Below are 15,240 nucleotides of genomic sequence, written 5' to 3' on the forward strand. Positions count from 1 at the left end.
ACAGTGTGTCCACTACAGTGTGTCCACTACAGTCAGTGTGTCCACTACAGTGTGTACACTACAGTGTGTCCACTACAGTGTGTCCACAACAGTGTGTCCACAACAGTGTGTACACAACAGTCAGTGTGTCCACTACAGTCAGTGTGTCCACTACAGTGTGTCCACAACAGTGTGTCCACAACAGTGTGTACACAACAGTGTGTCCACTACAGTCAGTGTGTCCACAACAGTGTGTACACTACAGTGTGTACACTACAGTGTGTCCACTACAGTGTGTCCACAACAGTGTGTCCACTACAGTCAGTGTGTCCACAACAGTGTGTCCACAACAGTGTGTCCACTACAGTGTGTCCACTACAGTGTGTCCACTACAGTCAGTGTGTACACTACAGTGTGTACACTACAGTGTGTCCACTACAGTGTGTCCACAACAGTGTGTCCACTACAGTCAGTGTGTCCACAACAGTGTGTCCACAACAGTGTGTACACAACAGTGTGTACACTACAGTGTGTCCACTACAGTGTGTCCACTACAGTGTGTACACTACAGTGTGTCCACAACAGTCAGTGTGTCCACAACAGTGTGTACACTACAGTGTGTACACTACAGTGTGTCCACTACAGTGTGTCCACAACAGTGTGTCCACTACAGTCAGTGTGTCCACAACAGTGTGTCCACTACAGTCAGTGTGTCCACAACAGTGTGTCCACAACAGTGTGTCCACTACAGTGTGTCCACTACAGTGTGTACACTACAGTGTGTCCACAACAGTGTGTCCACAACAGTGTGTCCACTACAGTGTGTCCACTACAGTGTGTGTCTATGAGTGTAGGATAGCATTCATAGCAGAACTACTCTTATTACTCTAATATCTAACAATACTCGTATTCTGCCACTAATACTGCAGTCTTTTAAGGATGTCAACATATTAACATTATCACTACTATTTTATCATTAAACCTCTGTCTTATATTTCTTATATTGTAGCATACACTTACTTCTATCTCTATTGTCATATATTGTGTTATAATGTACATACATAGACTTTTATTTTTCTATTTTAATTTGATGTGTGTATACCAATTTATACATCTCTATTTTTTTTTATTTCTTGTTGTTATTGTTAGATATTGTAATATAATTATTATTTCTGTTCTTAATGTCATGAGGGCACCTTGAGCTGCTGTAACAAACAAATTCTACCCCCAGAGATCAATAAAGTATTTCTGATTCTGATTCTGAAATAAATACCAATGGACCTTTTTCACAGCAGCCATTTTAACATGAAGTAGTAAGGTAAACACAAATGATGCTATTAAACTGAACTGAACCTAAGTAACACCTGTGTTATCATTTCATGTCAAAATGGCTGCTGGGTTGTTTTTAACTGGATTTATATTTCAGTGTTATACTTTGAGGGTGAATGTTGTTTACATTACCCCAGAATCAATTTGTACTTCACCTCCACATTATTTTCTATATCAATTTCCCTTCAACTCATTAACTACAATCGTAGAATTATCATTACCTTCAAAATGTACCCATAAGATAAAATGCAGGAGTCACCTAAATCCTTTACCATTCCAGTCTGTGTTGTGCTTTGTTGCATGTACCAAAACAAATCTGCAATAAATCAAATGACTAATTGCTGTACAGTTAGTGAGCCACAGAGCTGTAATAGTTTTATAGTGTGTCTCAAAAATTAATATATATTTCATTAAAAGAGAAGTGAAGATGAAAAGGGCATGACTGTAACTCTACATGCAGGATATCTAATTAAAGAACAAACTTTACAGAACAGTTATCAGATATAAATCTGTGTGCTGGCGGTTTTCTCTTGGCAACGTCAACACAGCAACAAAAAAATGCACATATACAAGAGTGGCGTAATACAGTGAGGGCGATAAACGTGGTTGGAACTCTCTAACATCAGAAAGAAGTTGGATGTGAAAGTAACTGGCTACTAACAGGCCGGAGACAAGATCCTCTGACAGACACCCTTGAGAGAAATGAGTGTGATCACTTGGTAACGATTAGTTCACAATAAATATCTGTGAATTAACTTATTGATCACTCCTTTCACAAGTCTCCCGGTGGCAGACACAACTGCATAGTGAAATCGAGGCTTATAGGGAACCAGTCTAAACATGGGTGGTGTCATTATTCTATAGCCATTACAACATTCGACATTTACTTCATAATTATGAGTTAAGGCAAAAAAGTTGTCTATTTCCACTAGAGACAGCAGGTAATTTTTATATTCAGTGCACATATATTTTAATAATAAAAAATGAAAACATAAAACAAAATCTTCTTGAGACCCGTATACGTCCCATTAACAATCCACACAAAACAACACACAGAGCATCCCAGACTGAGACTATTCAAACCTTTTATTCAAGCAAAACTTAACATATTGTTGATAAATTACTGATATTTATATTTATATATATAGTATTTGTTCATCATTTATTCGAGATAAACACACTGCAAACACACAGGATTTGTTGTAAACAACAGTTGAAGCTATTCTCTTCTTCTTCTTTTTAAGTCAGGTGAGTCTCTCATAGTTCCCAGACTTGAATTGTCATGACTAAGGTTAAGCGAGTACTTGCCGCTCATGCACTGCTATAATATCATAAACCTATAATAAATGTTTAAATATTTTAAGAGCCTTTGTGTCATAAGATAATAAATTTTTCATTATGTGCACACAAACATGAGCATATTTTGCCTAAAGCAGACATGCATAAACAACATAGACCTGCATTCAGCTGGTTGTCTCCTGCAACAACAACTGCTCTGTGGGCCACGGCACCAGTTCAACACTGACATTGTAACAGAGAAAAGACATTTATTCTGAAACTGGATTCACAGTCAAAGTCACACACAGTGGCTTTAATTAATTGATACATTTGTAAACTGCATTTAAAATGAGTATTCTTATGAAGCCACTGAATCAGATTATAATATATTACAGTCTTGTTATGATTCTCAGCAATTAAAGCGGTGAAATGAGCTACGTTATCTGCAGCTTGGCCATCACCAACATTTCAGTTGTTGTCTTAGAGTTTGGTTGCTGAGTTACAAAGATATTGTCTTTTCACAGATCCAGATGTTTTGAGATTCACACGATTGATCGTTCCAGCTGTTTTCATCATCATAGTACTTTATTTCTCCGCAGTCTTCATCTCTGCCTTTATAACTGTTTGGCTCATTAGTGGCCCAGTAGCTGAAAACCCCAAAAACCCAAATATAAGCTCTTTATAGATAACACATCTCGAAGAGAATCAGTAGCAGCAAACAGGAAGTTAGTCAGTTAAATTAGTTTAACATCAAAATGTTCAGAGCATGATTAAAATAATGTATGAACCTTGTCGTCAGCGGAGTCCCATCCACCCATTTCCACTTCCCCTCTGTCTCTCTGTCAGTCAGTCCGATCCACACGAGCCTCTGGAAATGTCTCGTGAACTCCTTGTTTACAGAGAGAAACAAACTGTCATCAACGTAACAGAAACTCTAACTGAAAAACTCAACCTTGGTTACCTCACATGAATTTAATATTTCACTCACACACAGACTCATACACATGTATAAACACACAGACACACACGCGCACACCTGTTCTTCTTTGTTGTTGATAATCATCAGGTCTGCACCTCTCTGCAGACAGTCACTTCTGCTGTCTTGCCAGGATTTCTTTTGTGAAGAAATGTAGTAGAAACTGTCGTTGAAATACATCCATCCTTGGTGAGAATATTCAGCTGTTCAGAGAGACAACAACAAAAAAAATCTGAATAATGAATCAAACAAGAACACACAGTGTCACATAAAGTGCTGTTGGTAACATTTAACTTTAAGTCTCCCTTTATAACCAGTATACAAACATTAAATTAATGATTTATAACACACTGTAATATAATTGTGCACAGCTATTAAGACCTTTTTGGGTGATCTGTCATGTACAGTCTTTATCAACAATTGTAACATTTCTGATAAAGACACACTGTATTTTATATAATTACAACCGTGTTTTACTAAATTATCATGAACTGTTTTATACACCAGCCTCCACATATGAGTGCTTGCAGCAGTAGATATAATTAACCACAAATACACTAATAAACACTTATATCTACTCACAACTACATTATAGTGTTCTAAAACATTTATTTAAGATTTACATACTGTTTATAAATGCTACAAGGCTTCATGTAAAGTGTTACTGTGGATGTGGACATCTCCACAGTGTAACGTGAGAGGTTCAGTATTTAACATTGACATTAAACATTTCCAGATCAGGCAGTGAAATGTTATACTGTATGAAACATGATGATCTGTTTTTCAGTTTTTTTACAGTACAAATGGTAGCTTCCCTTCACCGACTCTTGATTTTATCACAGCTATAACCACAACACTTCCTTCTCTCTGTTGCTCAGTCTCTGACACACTTCTTATTCAGGAAAAGAAAATGTTGCATGTCTTAGTTACAGAGAAGTCAGACTCATCTTCAATGTGTGATGACAGTATACAGAATGATTCAAACAAATAGGAAATGAGCATATTAAATGTTTAATATAGCCAAATGACCAACATAGTGGACTCTAAGGTAACGAAAACACAACAATTCTTATTTTCAGGTGATTATGCACTAATAAAAACATAACTATGAATATTCTATTCCATTTCTGACAATACCTATACCTAAATGTTACAAACTTGACGAAGCGGAAGTTTATACAGTTAGAACCCAGGACATTTGGTTACGATACCATCACACCATCCATCTTAAAGAAAACTGAGACTCTATATACAAAAACACTTTAAATCTTTATATAATATATAAGAAAACTTAAACTATATTATACAAAAAACTTAAACTCTTCTAAACTTTGGAAATCTCTGCTGGTGGCATCTGGTAGTTGTGGTGGTATTGCAGGAGATACTTCATCATACTTCATCTGTTGCCTGGCCGAGAACTCTATTGAGTTCACTATTTATTTATTGTTTATTTCTGTAGTATTGAACACCGATACTGATCCATCCAACAATTAAACCCAGGAAAGAACAAATAATGGAAATGAAATATATAGTTAAATGTGTATTTCATTTCAACCTTATACTCACCAAAGATAGCCAGCTTCCGCTTCAGCTCGTCTCTCTCTTTAGTCACATTTTTCAAAATGGCCTCGATGTCTGATGTGTTGTCTGAGATAGCAGAAACATTTATTACTGTTGTTCAACACTGAGGGTATCTCAGGTTGTCACATTGAGGTGAGGTATTAGCCTACCACAGAGGAGGAGGCCCACCCAACCCAAAATCATTAACGCTTTGGACAATAGTCTACCAGCACACTAAACTTAATTTAGACATATGGCATGATAAGACCCATTTTAATGCTTTTCTAAATCTTTCTCATTACTGTTTTGGAATTATTTAGGAGATAGATAAGATATTTGTGTAAGTTAAAATAACTCTTTGTAATAATTTACATGTATTACACAGACAAATTAGTGTGTGATGTTAATTTTAGCTTGTATATATTGTCACATTTCTACCTTGTTTGTTACTCAGATTGTGGCATACAGTTTATAACTGTGGCCTGGTTTGTATCAATTAACAACCATTCAGTCAACGAAATAATGATCATTATTACTATACAGAGAAGTCTGACTGCTGGCATGACTTAAAACAAATGTGCAGGCCAAAAACTGTAACTTAGGGTTTAACTTTACTTTACTAGCATGAACAAAGAACTGTGGATGCTGTAAATAGATTATAATCTTTAATCAAACTCCCCTCTTCTAATCTTAGATGTCTTGTAGCTGGTAGTCATATTCTCAGCTGTGACCCACACCCTTATTTTATCTGCCATCATGCTTTGTTATTCTTTATTATTCTAAACTTCCCCAAACTTGATTCTTTTTCAGGTTGTTGACAAACCACAACTTCAGGGTGAGAAAGCAAACACATTACACAGCTATTCTACGATTAATCAAGTGATCTTTGTACTAATGTATTCAGACTGTAGCCAGTTCAACATCCTGGTCTGTTGTCCAGTGTGTAGAATTGGAGAAACTGCGGTGGCTGAGAAACATGCAAAAAACCCTACACCTAACCCTATCTACAGCCAGGGTTTGTCCGTTCTGGGCTACTGTAAAAACATGGGGGTTCAATGTGGTGACTGCACTGCCATGTAAGGCGACCCTCGACATCTGTAGATAAAAACATCTCATTGTAAGGTAACGAAAACGTGACGATTCTTCAAGTAAGGTGATACACTAATGAAAACTTACCTATGAATGTTATGATCCATTTCTGCCAATAGATCCTCCAAAATGTCACACACTGGACATTTAAAATGATAATCAGAGAGTAAATTTAAATGAAAACAGTAAAAATAGAAAAGCAATTGAACTCACAGAAAGTCAGACGCAGTGAAATGTTGAGAGCAGCTTGTAAGATATACAACAGTCCAAAGCTCACACCAAACAGTCTGAACAGATTTCTTCCTGTGTGCAGAAATCAAACAGACACCCTCAAAACAGCCAACCCAATGAGTAAAATTAATCAGACAAATGAATTCCATTATTATCTAACGATTTTGGTATGAATCTGGATACAAGTGGAAATATTTAAGGTGGTGATATAAAAGGAATGTAGAGTTTGGAGCCTGTCAGAAGTGGTTTCTTTCATGCTTTTTATATCAGACGCTGTTCTATGTCATAAAGATGTTAGCTTGATACACTGTACAGACCTTTACATGATACAGTTACATGTTTCTTTGAATAAAACCTGATACAGTTGATGTGCTTCTCCGAGCACCAACAGTGACAATCACACATTTTTAAACAAATGCTATCAAGACCACAAATCATTACAATCCTTACAAATCAGATGTTTTTTCAGTCACATACAAGCATATTTCAAAGAGAAAACTTCACTTCTAAATATCATAATTATTTTTTCTGCTCACGTTGCATTTACAGAATGATTTAGTTTATTTTAGCCATGCTACTGAGGTGGCTCTGTGACTGGCATGGGAACTGACATGCATAGCTAAGATGGTGAACATGGAACACTTTAGACCTTTTATTATGTTGGCACAACCATGTTTAGCTTGTTAGCATGCTATTGTTAGCATATAGCCAACAGAGCCAGCTTATTCATTTTTCAATATTGAGGTAAGGAACCTCAATGTAAGAATGGAGATATTAAGGCAACTCATGGTGCAAAAGCAACAATTCAAAGGTCACATTTGGGGAAATACTATTCAAACTACAGGTCCGGAAAGTTGCTTAGGAGATCGGCAGAGCACTAGACCACTGTGTATACTTATATACTGTGTATACTTATATACTGTGTATACTTACTTATATACTATATATTATAACCATGAAAAGCTTTCTCTTAGATTAACAGTTTTGTTCATTCGACAACAAATTTGACTAAATACTATTAAATAGAACAAGTAAAACTAGAAAGTAGCACAAGATTAACAGGTCCAAAAATATTATTATTAATATTAATATTAATAATAATAATGTTTGTTGAACTGTAGGATGTCTGTCTCACCAGGCATTGCAGCAGTCAGTTCATCGTCTTCACGAGAGCAGCTCCTCACCACGTTTTATCAACTGGAGTCTAAAAAATATATGTGAAGATTCCAGATCTGCTTCCTCTTTTTATACTTCTCTCTCTCTCTCCTTATAAAGGCACAGTTTTGTTCTTACTGACTTTCAGCAACTTGTTATTTTTCTTCAAAGTGAGATATTTATGTTTATTTAAATTTATTAATCAACCTTTGGTGTGACACAAAGCACTAACCACTCCATTATGCTTTAGGAATGTTTTCCTACTGTATATACTTTTAATAACATTAACAATATTTCCACTTGAAATGTACTCTATATGCCCCCTTTCAGAACTTTACATTATTAGTCCCTTTCTATTACTCACGCCACTGTGGGTGGATGTGACTGAGCATTAGTCTACATTTACTGAATAGTATGGGCAACCGGTTTTCATTCATTTCATGTTTAGCGTGATGAGAAGGTAAGTAAGTAAGTAAGTAAGTAAGTAAGTAAGTAAAACTTTATTAATATAGCACCCTTTTGACACAGAGATCCAAAGTGCTTTCCAAACAACAAATAAACACATGGGTATAACCATACCCAATCAAACAAGCAAGGGAGCATGTAAATACAAACAATGGAAGATAAAACAAGAGGGAAGGATAGATTAAACGAGACATGACAGATGAGAAAACAAACAAGGAGATCTATAAAAGGCTTGCCTGTAGAGGTTGGTTTTGAGCAGCCGCTTAAAAACAGTCCACAGATTCAGTGAATCAGAGTGAATGGGGAAGACAATTCCACAATGTTGGGGCTAAAACAGCAAAGGCACAGTCACCTTTAGTTCTGCAGTTAGAGCGGGGAATGGATAAAAGCCCAAGATTTGAGGAGTGAAGTAGCAGAGGAGTGGAATGAGGAACAAGAAGATCTGAAATGTAACCGGGGGAAAGGTCATAAACTGCCTTATATGTGATATGGAGACAGGGTCATGGACGGCCAAGGCTCATTGATGCACGTTTATTTTTTTAAATATAATTATCTTTATTTAAATTCATGCTTCCACCAACATGAAATTAATACATTCTAATACATACACAGAACAGAAGATGTAAAATATGTAAGGGATTATTATGGAGAGAATTTTGTTCCTTTATTATTCAATCAAATAGAATAGATTTGAAACCAAAAAAGAGATCTGAAAGCAAAGAAGAGTAAGTGGCAATCAAAAAACTTTTTTTTTGAGATCAACTTCAATCAAAACTAATGTTTGTAAGTAAAAACATACGACCATTTTGCTTATAAATCAGTCCTCTTTGCTTGCAAGTTCTACAGTTTTGCTTGCGAATTCAACTGCACTTGATGGGCGGGGCCTATGCTGGTGGATGAGAGAAAAGTTTCTATTGGTTGGTTTGACCTGGCTACGTCTTCCGCATTACACCCACTTCTCCCTGTGCTGTGCTGCTTGGAGGTAGCCTGTTGCTCTTGAAACGTTTCCAAAAAGTATTGAATTGAGCTATAAATCGTTGGCTACAGCCTGCCGTACATTCACAACAACAACAACAACAACAACAACAACAACAACAACCACAAAAGTAATGAATTATAATGCCCTGCTGTTGCAAGCACACTGATTAGCAGCAACATGGTTGTCTCTGCTAGTCACGGCCTGAGCAGAGTTGAAGAAATATGTTCTCTCATATTTTTTTTTCAATTGCAACCTGTTCTGTTTCGATCTCTAAAAATTTTTTTTGATTGCCACTTACTCTTTTTTGCTCTCAAATCTCTTTTTTGGTTTCAAATCTATTCTATTTGATTGAATAATAAAGGAACAAAATTCTCTCTAGTTCCCTTCCGCTCATCGTGTATTTGTGAGTTTTATTGTATGTCTGTCTATATATCTGTCTGTATGTCTGTATTCAGGGCAGTTATACAGGATTTAAAAAAACAGGCAAATCTGAAAATGCTGCATCTGGTTGCTAGATCTAAAATCTATGAATATCTGAGTTTTCTGTGCTGTCTGGTGGGTTTGGATGTAGGGTTATAGACGGACTTTCTTTTCACAGATCCAGAAGAGTGAAGAGGAACAGCCTTCATCATTCCAGCTGTTTTCAGCATCGTGAGACTTTATATCCCCACAGTTTTCACCTTTTTTACCATTAGGCTCCCCAGAAGCCCAGTAGCTGAAAATTAAAAAACAAATAAGCATTTCATTAGACAACAATCCTAAGAAGTAGACATTTTTGTTTGAATAAAGAAATATATGAACCTTATGGTCAGCGGAGTCCCATCCACCCATTTCCACCTCCCCTCTGTCTCTGAGTCAGTCAGTCCGATCCACATGTACTTCTTGAATTTGTTTGTGAAAATCTCATTCAAAAAAAGGGAGACACAAACTGTTATCAACATAACAGAAATGTACGTTTTAAATTTCAATTAAACTGATTTTTCCACATTATTCTCCACCTCAGTATACACTTATCCCACAACTCACCTGTTCTTCTCTGCTGTTAATAATCAGCAGGTCTGCACCTTTTTGAAGGCAGTCATCTCTACTCTGTTGCCAGCTTTTCTTCAAAGAAGAAACTTGATAGAAACTACCTCTGAAATACACCCAACCTGGTTGAGCACAGTGAGAAACGAAACAACCTTAATGTCTCATCTCAATAAGAAATGTTTCAGTAACAAAACAAAAAGCCAAGAGGGTATCAATGAGGAATCTGTATGTTAGCTGTATTATTTGAAGAATTGTGACAAGGGTTTAACTCAACTTTTGCATTTGATTTCATAATCATACTTACTAAAGTCATTCAGAATCCTCTTCAGGTCAGCTCTCTCCTCAGTCAGGGTTTTACAAACAGCCTCAGTCTCTGAATCAGAATTGTCATTGTTTGTGTTAATTTATCAATGATACATTGTTTGTTTCCTCTACTTAATCTAATATAGTATCAGTAGCTTTCTTGTAATTGCAACAGTAATCACAGGTTATCCTGATATGATTTGTGTTTGAATTTCATCCTTTGTATGAATGCAAATTCTCTTTTTATCTTATCCTTAATTAATTGAACTAGTGGAACTAAGAAAGATAATTTTTTTAAACCTTTGATTTAAATTGAGTAAAGTTTATGATATTGAGCTGCCAGTAATAGTATGCATGCCGGCATACTTGAATTATACATCAGTAATAGTCAAAATGTTATGCATGTTCCATGTTCATGAAGATACAGAAAAATAGTAATGCAATGCAAAAGTAACATATTGTCAGTATTTTAGAGAACCCTCCAAACCCTGGTTTTCAGGGGAGCTCATGTCTTATTAGGCCAAGGCCTCCCCCGGTTCCCTTGTGGTTCACACCCTGCTTTTGCCACCAATCCAAACCACAAAGTGGATAATCAATCCTTTTGTTTGACTTAGATCTGTCATACGTAACATTTGTAACTCTTATATTTGCCCAGGATTGTATTTACATCCCTTTGGATCTTAGGTCTGATTATTGATGTCTTCATCATCAAGCCAATTTTTTCCTGAGTTCAGGATACAAATTAATTTTGATATTAATTTCAGGTCATATTATTCAACCCTACTACACAGTGATGAAAATATGTTTACTGGAAAACTTCTAAAAGTCCCAAATAGACACCTTCATTAGAGGCCTGGACTAGATTGTATAGAAATGTATCTGGATGTATAAAACCTCTTAAACCCATCGGGTCGCCAGCTTGTGTGAGTTTTAAGTTTCTCAGATCACCTACAAAATTATAAATTTGTAAACGGTTTGTGTCTATTTCTTGATTATTTATCTGTAAAGGTCCCTCAATAAAAATAATTTAATTAATCAAAGTTGTAAATATTGTCATGTGAGAGTTTCACTCTCCACTGCCCCCAGTAATGGCAGGATGAGTCCAGTGATTTAAGCAAACAAACATCCCAGGGCTATTATTAATGTACAGACATATTTTTCACCAGTGTACTTTTTTAGTGTTGCTGAAGTGAGATGCTAAATTGACAGGGACACAAATAAAGATGAGTCACAGACAGGAGGGAAATGTTGAGAGCAGCATGTAGAATACATAAGTCCAACGCTCCCAACACTCGACTCTACTGTTTTAATCCTGTCTGAAGAACCCACAGACTGTTGGTGGATTCACACACACTTTAAACCATTTCCAACTATTCTAACTCATCATAGTCTGTCAGCTGCTCCTTTATATAAAGTTATGCCAATAATGCAATTCAGCTCCCAGCTAGTTACCTTGAAGCTTTCTCTGAAGATCAGTCCTATCTTTGGCCAGGGCTTCAAATCTTTCTTGCAGCTGGTCTTTCTCCTTCGCAAGCTGTTCTCTTTCTTTAGTCAGGTTGTTGTAGTTGGTCTGTAACTGGTCTTTTTCTTTAGTCAGGTTGTTGTAACTGGTCTGTAACTGGTCTCTTTCTTTAGTCAGGTTGTTGTAACTGGTCTGTAACTGGCCTCTTTCTTTAGTCAGGTTGTTGTAGCTGGTCTGTAACTGGTCTCTTTCTTTAGTCAGGTTGTTGTAACTGGTCTGTAACTGGTCTCTTCCTTTAGTCAGGTTGTTGTAACTGGTCTGTAACTGGTCTCTTTCTTTAGTCAGGTTGTTGTAACTGGTCTGTAACTGGTCTCTTTCTTTAGTCAGGTTGTTGTAGCTGGTCTGTAACTGGTCTCTTCCTTTAGTCAGGTTGTTGTAACTGGTCTGTAACTGGTCTCTTCCTTTAGTCAGGTTGTTGTAGCTGGTCTGTAACTGGTTTCTTTCTTTAGTCAGGTTGTTGTAGCTGGTCTGTAACTGGTCTCTTTCTTTGGTCAGATTGTTGTAGCTGGTCTGTAACTGGTCTTTTTCGTTTGTCAGGTTGTTGTAACTGGTCTGTAACTGGACCATCTCCATTTCCCGCTCACAGTTGCACTTGGTAACTGTGTTTTACACATAAAGAAACAAATAAAGAAACACTCTCAATAGCAATATACTACCAATATTATCTTCTTGGGCTTCATCAGCACACCAACAAGGTACTCACATCTGGAAACCAGAGTTTTGAGTCCAATCAGGAGGAGAAGACACAGCAGAGCCAGACCCACTGCAGCAGCTTTGTAGGAAGTCTTCTTTACATCTCTGTTACCTGAAGGACAATGCGGACCACTTTACTATCGTTCCTGCTCTAATCATAATGTTTTTTTTGTCAACATGCATTTCATTAAACTGAGTTACACTGCAGTTTAGCTACAGCTAAATTAAACAGCTAAACAGCTAACTGGTGGTCATAAACTTTCCATGAGGAAATTAATTCCTCTGTGGGATTGAGAGATGGAGTACGGTAGAAAGTGACACCATCCCGGGTTGGGCGGTAAAAGAGAACAGTGAAGGTTATCAAGGAATAAAATGAGGCGCTCAGTTTTATATGTCACAGTTAGGAGTTCAGGCATTTATATTTTCTTATTTCGTTTTAGATGTGTAGATGTACCAGAAGGTAGCAAATTGCAGTCTAATTTACAGTAACCTTGTGTTATGTTTGAATGTAAATACAGACAAATTTGTAGGTGGTTGAGTTTTAGTCCACATTGACCTTTGCTGTGCTGAATGATGGTGAGTGAGGGGTTTGGAAACATCTTAGCAAATGTAAAAAAATAGTGAAATTATGAGGAAGGTAAAGACACAAATATACTGGCAAATGGCACTGGATAGGTTGTGTGTTCCTTTTTGTTTCCCTGTTCTTCAGAGAAAAGAAGCCACTGCCCCATTAATTAAACCTCATACAATTTTAAATTATGTACATGTATGCTGTTAAAGGTTAGTGTACTTTACTGACTGGTGGTCTAAAGTAAATATCACAATAGTAAGAAAATAAAGTAAAACAAGAAGGTAGCACAAGATGCAAGAATGCTGTAATGGCTAATGCAAAAGCAAAGATTTTTTTTAATTTCACATCTGCAATGAGGATTTGATTGTACCTTTGCTTCCATCTAAACCCACCTGTGCAGACCACCAAAATACAGGAATGAATACCCATAAAATACAACCAAAATATAACTTGCATGATCATAAATCATACAATACAAGATGAGATTACAGTTTAGATTTTTGTCTGTGCTTTATAACATTGAACCTCAAAATTGTTAAATTGTAAGATTTCTCTCTCACCAGGTACCGCAGAAGTCGCTTTAATGTCTTCATCAGAATGGTTCAGCAATGTAGCATCCATGGCTGAACCAACATAGGGGTCTTCATTTACCATGGAGATCTCATCTTTCTCTTTGTGGAAAACAATTTCCATATTTAAGCCACTGGAGTGATAAAGGGAAGGTGTTTGTGAAAGTGTCGCCTTTAAATGGTTCTTGTCTGTGATCTGATTCTTCTTTTATATTTCTATCTGCTTACACAGCAGAATTCTCTTTCACTCACTCTCTTCTTCCTCATTTTTCAGTAAGTTGTCTTTCTTCTTCAACCTACTGTATTCTGGAAAATCCTCACCCTCCAGGGAGGTCAACTACTTTCATCACAACAAACAAACTTGCAATGCAAGATAATTCATTTCCTTAAACAATGGCCACTTAAGTTCATGCAAGCAGAGCTCGTTTTGACTGAACTGACTCAAACCTGAAACTTACTGACTAAAGAAACTTTAATATATTAAAGGAGGAACCAAAACTTGTTATGCTTAAAAAGAGTTATTGAAAAAAGTTTTGGAAGTTTTTACAGTATTTTCGAAATCAGGGGTCTCAAACTGCAGACCCAGGGCCATTTCTGGCCCCCCATTTCCCCCTAAAGTGATGACATGATTTAAAAAATATAATATAACCCTGCCCACAAAATAATAATTATTATTTATAAGTATTTTTTTGTTGATGTTTTATGTCAATTTAAACAACGTCTTCATATACAATAAAAAAAACAAAAAACACAATTCTACTTTAGAAGATGTATTTTGTTTGTGTAACGGACATTTATTTGGCTGATGATGATAAAATGACGATACATAAATGTATAGAAAGTGCTGTTTGCTTTTTTTGAGTTAAATATAATATAATGCAGGCAATAAAAATATTTTCAGAATATTGTACTTTTGTAGTACTTGAATGTTGAAGTGGCCCTCCTGTGAGATAACAATACCAACAGCGGCCTCAAGCCAGTTTGAGACGCCTGTTGTAAGTACCTGAATATGGTGTATGTACATGGATTATGTGTGAAACTAATTGAGTGCTTAGTACGTTAAAACCGTCTGCTGAGTCTGTTCCTGTTTCTTAGGAAATGTTCTTTTGGCTTCACTTCCAGGGTGGTTTGTGTTCAAGTGTCTCTCAGTTTCTCAGGACAGGATTTAACCACATTCAACACATCCTGCTTTTGGCTCAGCATCATTGCCTACCAATGTAATCCAGATTTTGTGCTATGTTGGCACTTCACAGAACAAGCAGCTGTTACCGCCAGCTAAAGACATTTCTGCTGCTATGAAATAATGTATTTATGTTCACTTTTAGTTTGTGTGACCATTTGCTTTGCACCAGGCAGAAAACTTACAAAAGGTTTAGTTTAGTTGAAGTGATACTACGTAATTACCTGTATTGAAAGCAGGTTGGTAAATGCCAGTAAATAGTCGTCTCTCTCCACTAGAATGAAACAGCCTAAATAAGCTACCGTGTTGTTCTTGTACTTCACAGAACACAG

At 36.5% G+C, this 15,240-nt stretch overlaps 2 protein-coding genes across 24 annotated transcripts; both read right to left on the bottom strand.

The window, feature by feature from the left end:
• Positions 1-2,376: 2,376 nt before the first annotated feature.
• LOC127354298 (CD209 antigen-like protein E) lies at positions 2,377-7,949 on the bottom strand. Its single transcript, XM_051384140.1, has 6 exons — positions 7,578-7,949; positions 6,425-6,514; positions 5,129-5,209; positions 3,623-3,765; positions 3,375-3,475; positions 2,377-3,233 (listed from the first exon to the last, which is right to left on the bottom strand). The coding sequence occupies exons 1-6, from the start codon at positions 7,582-7,584 to the stop codon at positions 3,086-3,088; spliced, it is 570 nt and encodes a 189-aa protein (XP_051240100.1). The 5' UTR covers positions 7,585-7,949; the 3' UTR covers positions 2,377-3,085.
• A 639-nt stretch (positions 7,950-8,588) lies between these two features.
• On the bottom strand, positions 8,589-13,915 carry LOC127354281 (C-type lectin domain family 4 member M-like). 23 transcript variants are annotated; one of them, XM_051384108.1, is made up of 10 exons: positions 13,720-13,915; positions 12,599-12,700; positions 12,265-12,494; positions 12,181-12,222; positions 12,055-12,096; positions 11,826-12,012; positions 10,375-10,443; positions 10,068-10,192; positions 9,843-9,943; positions 8,589-9,756 (listed from the first exon to the last, which is right to left on the bottom strand). In XM_051384108.1, exons 1-10 carry the CDS (start codon positions 13,850-13,852, stop codon positions 9,615-9,617), a joined length of 1,173 nt encoding a protein of 390 aa, XP_051240068.1. In that variant the 5' UTR covers positions 13,853-13,915; the 3' UTR covers positions 8,589-9,614. The 23 variants fall into 23 exon arrangements, with proteins under 23 accessions (XP_051240068.1, XP_051240070.1, XP_051240067.1 ...); XM_051384110.1 differs by lacking the exon at positions 12,181-12,222; XM_051384107.1 differs by lacking the exon at positions 12,181-12,222 and having other exon boundaries at positions 12,055-12,138.
• Between the last annotated feature and the right edge of the window lie 1,325 nt (positions 13,916-15,240).

This window comes from Dicentrarchus labrax, unplaced genomic scaffold (genome assembly GCF_905237075.1).
Source record: "Dicentrarchus labrax unplaced genomic scaffold, dlabrax2021, whole genome shotgun sequence".
Classification (NCBI taxonomy): domain Eukaryota; kingdom Metazoa; phylum Chordata; class Actinopteri; family Moronidae; genus Dicentrarchus; species Dicentrarchus labrax.

Excerpts from the sequence above, each read along its gene's own strand:
- LOC127354298 (XM_051384140.1), bottom strand. Across the intron at positions 5,210-6,424 it reads TTCACTGCGTCTGACTTTCT|ACAACACATCAGACATCGAG; the intron begins GTGAGTTCAATT and ends CTGCTATCTCAG. Across the intron at positions 3,766-5,128 it reads GCGGAAGCTGGCTATCTTTG|CTGAATATTCTCACCAAGGA; the intron begins GTGAGTATAAGG and ends CTCTCTGAACAG.
- LOC127354281 (XM_051384088.1), bottom strand. The coding sequence starts at position 13,852 with ATGGAAATTGTTTTCCACAAAGAGAAAGATGAGATCTCCATGGTAAAT. Across the intron at positions 10,444-11,825 it reads TCTTCAGAGAAAGCTTCAAG|AGACTGAGGCTGTTTGTAAA; the intron begins GTAACTAGCTGG and ends ATTCTGATTCAG. Across the intron at positions 10,193-10,374 it reads GAGGATTCTGAATGACTTTA|GTTGGGTGTATTTCAGAGGT; the intron begins GTAAGTATGATT and ends GTGCTCAACCAG.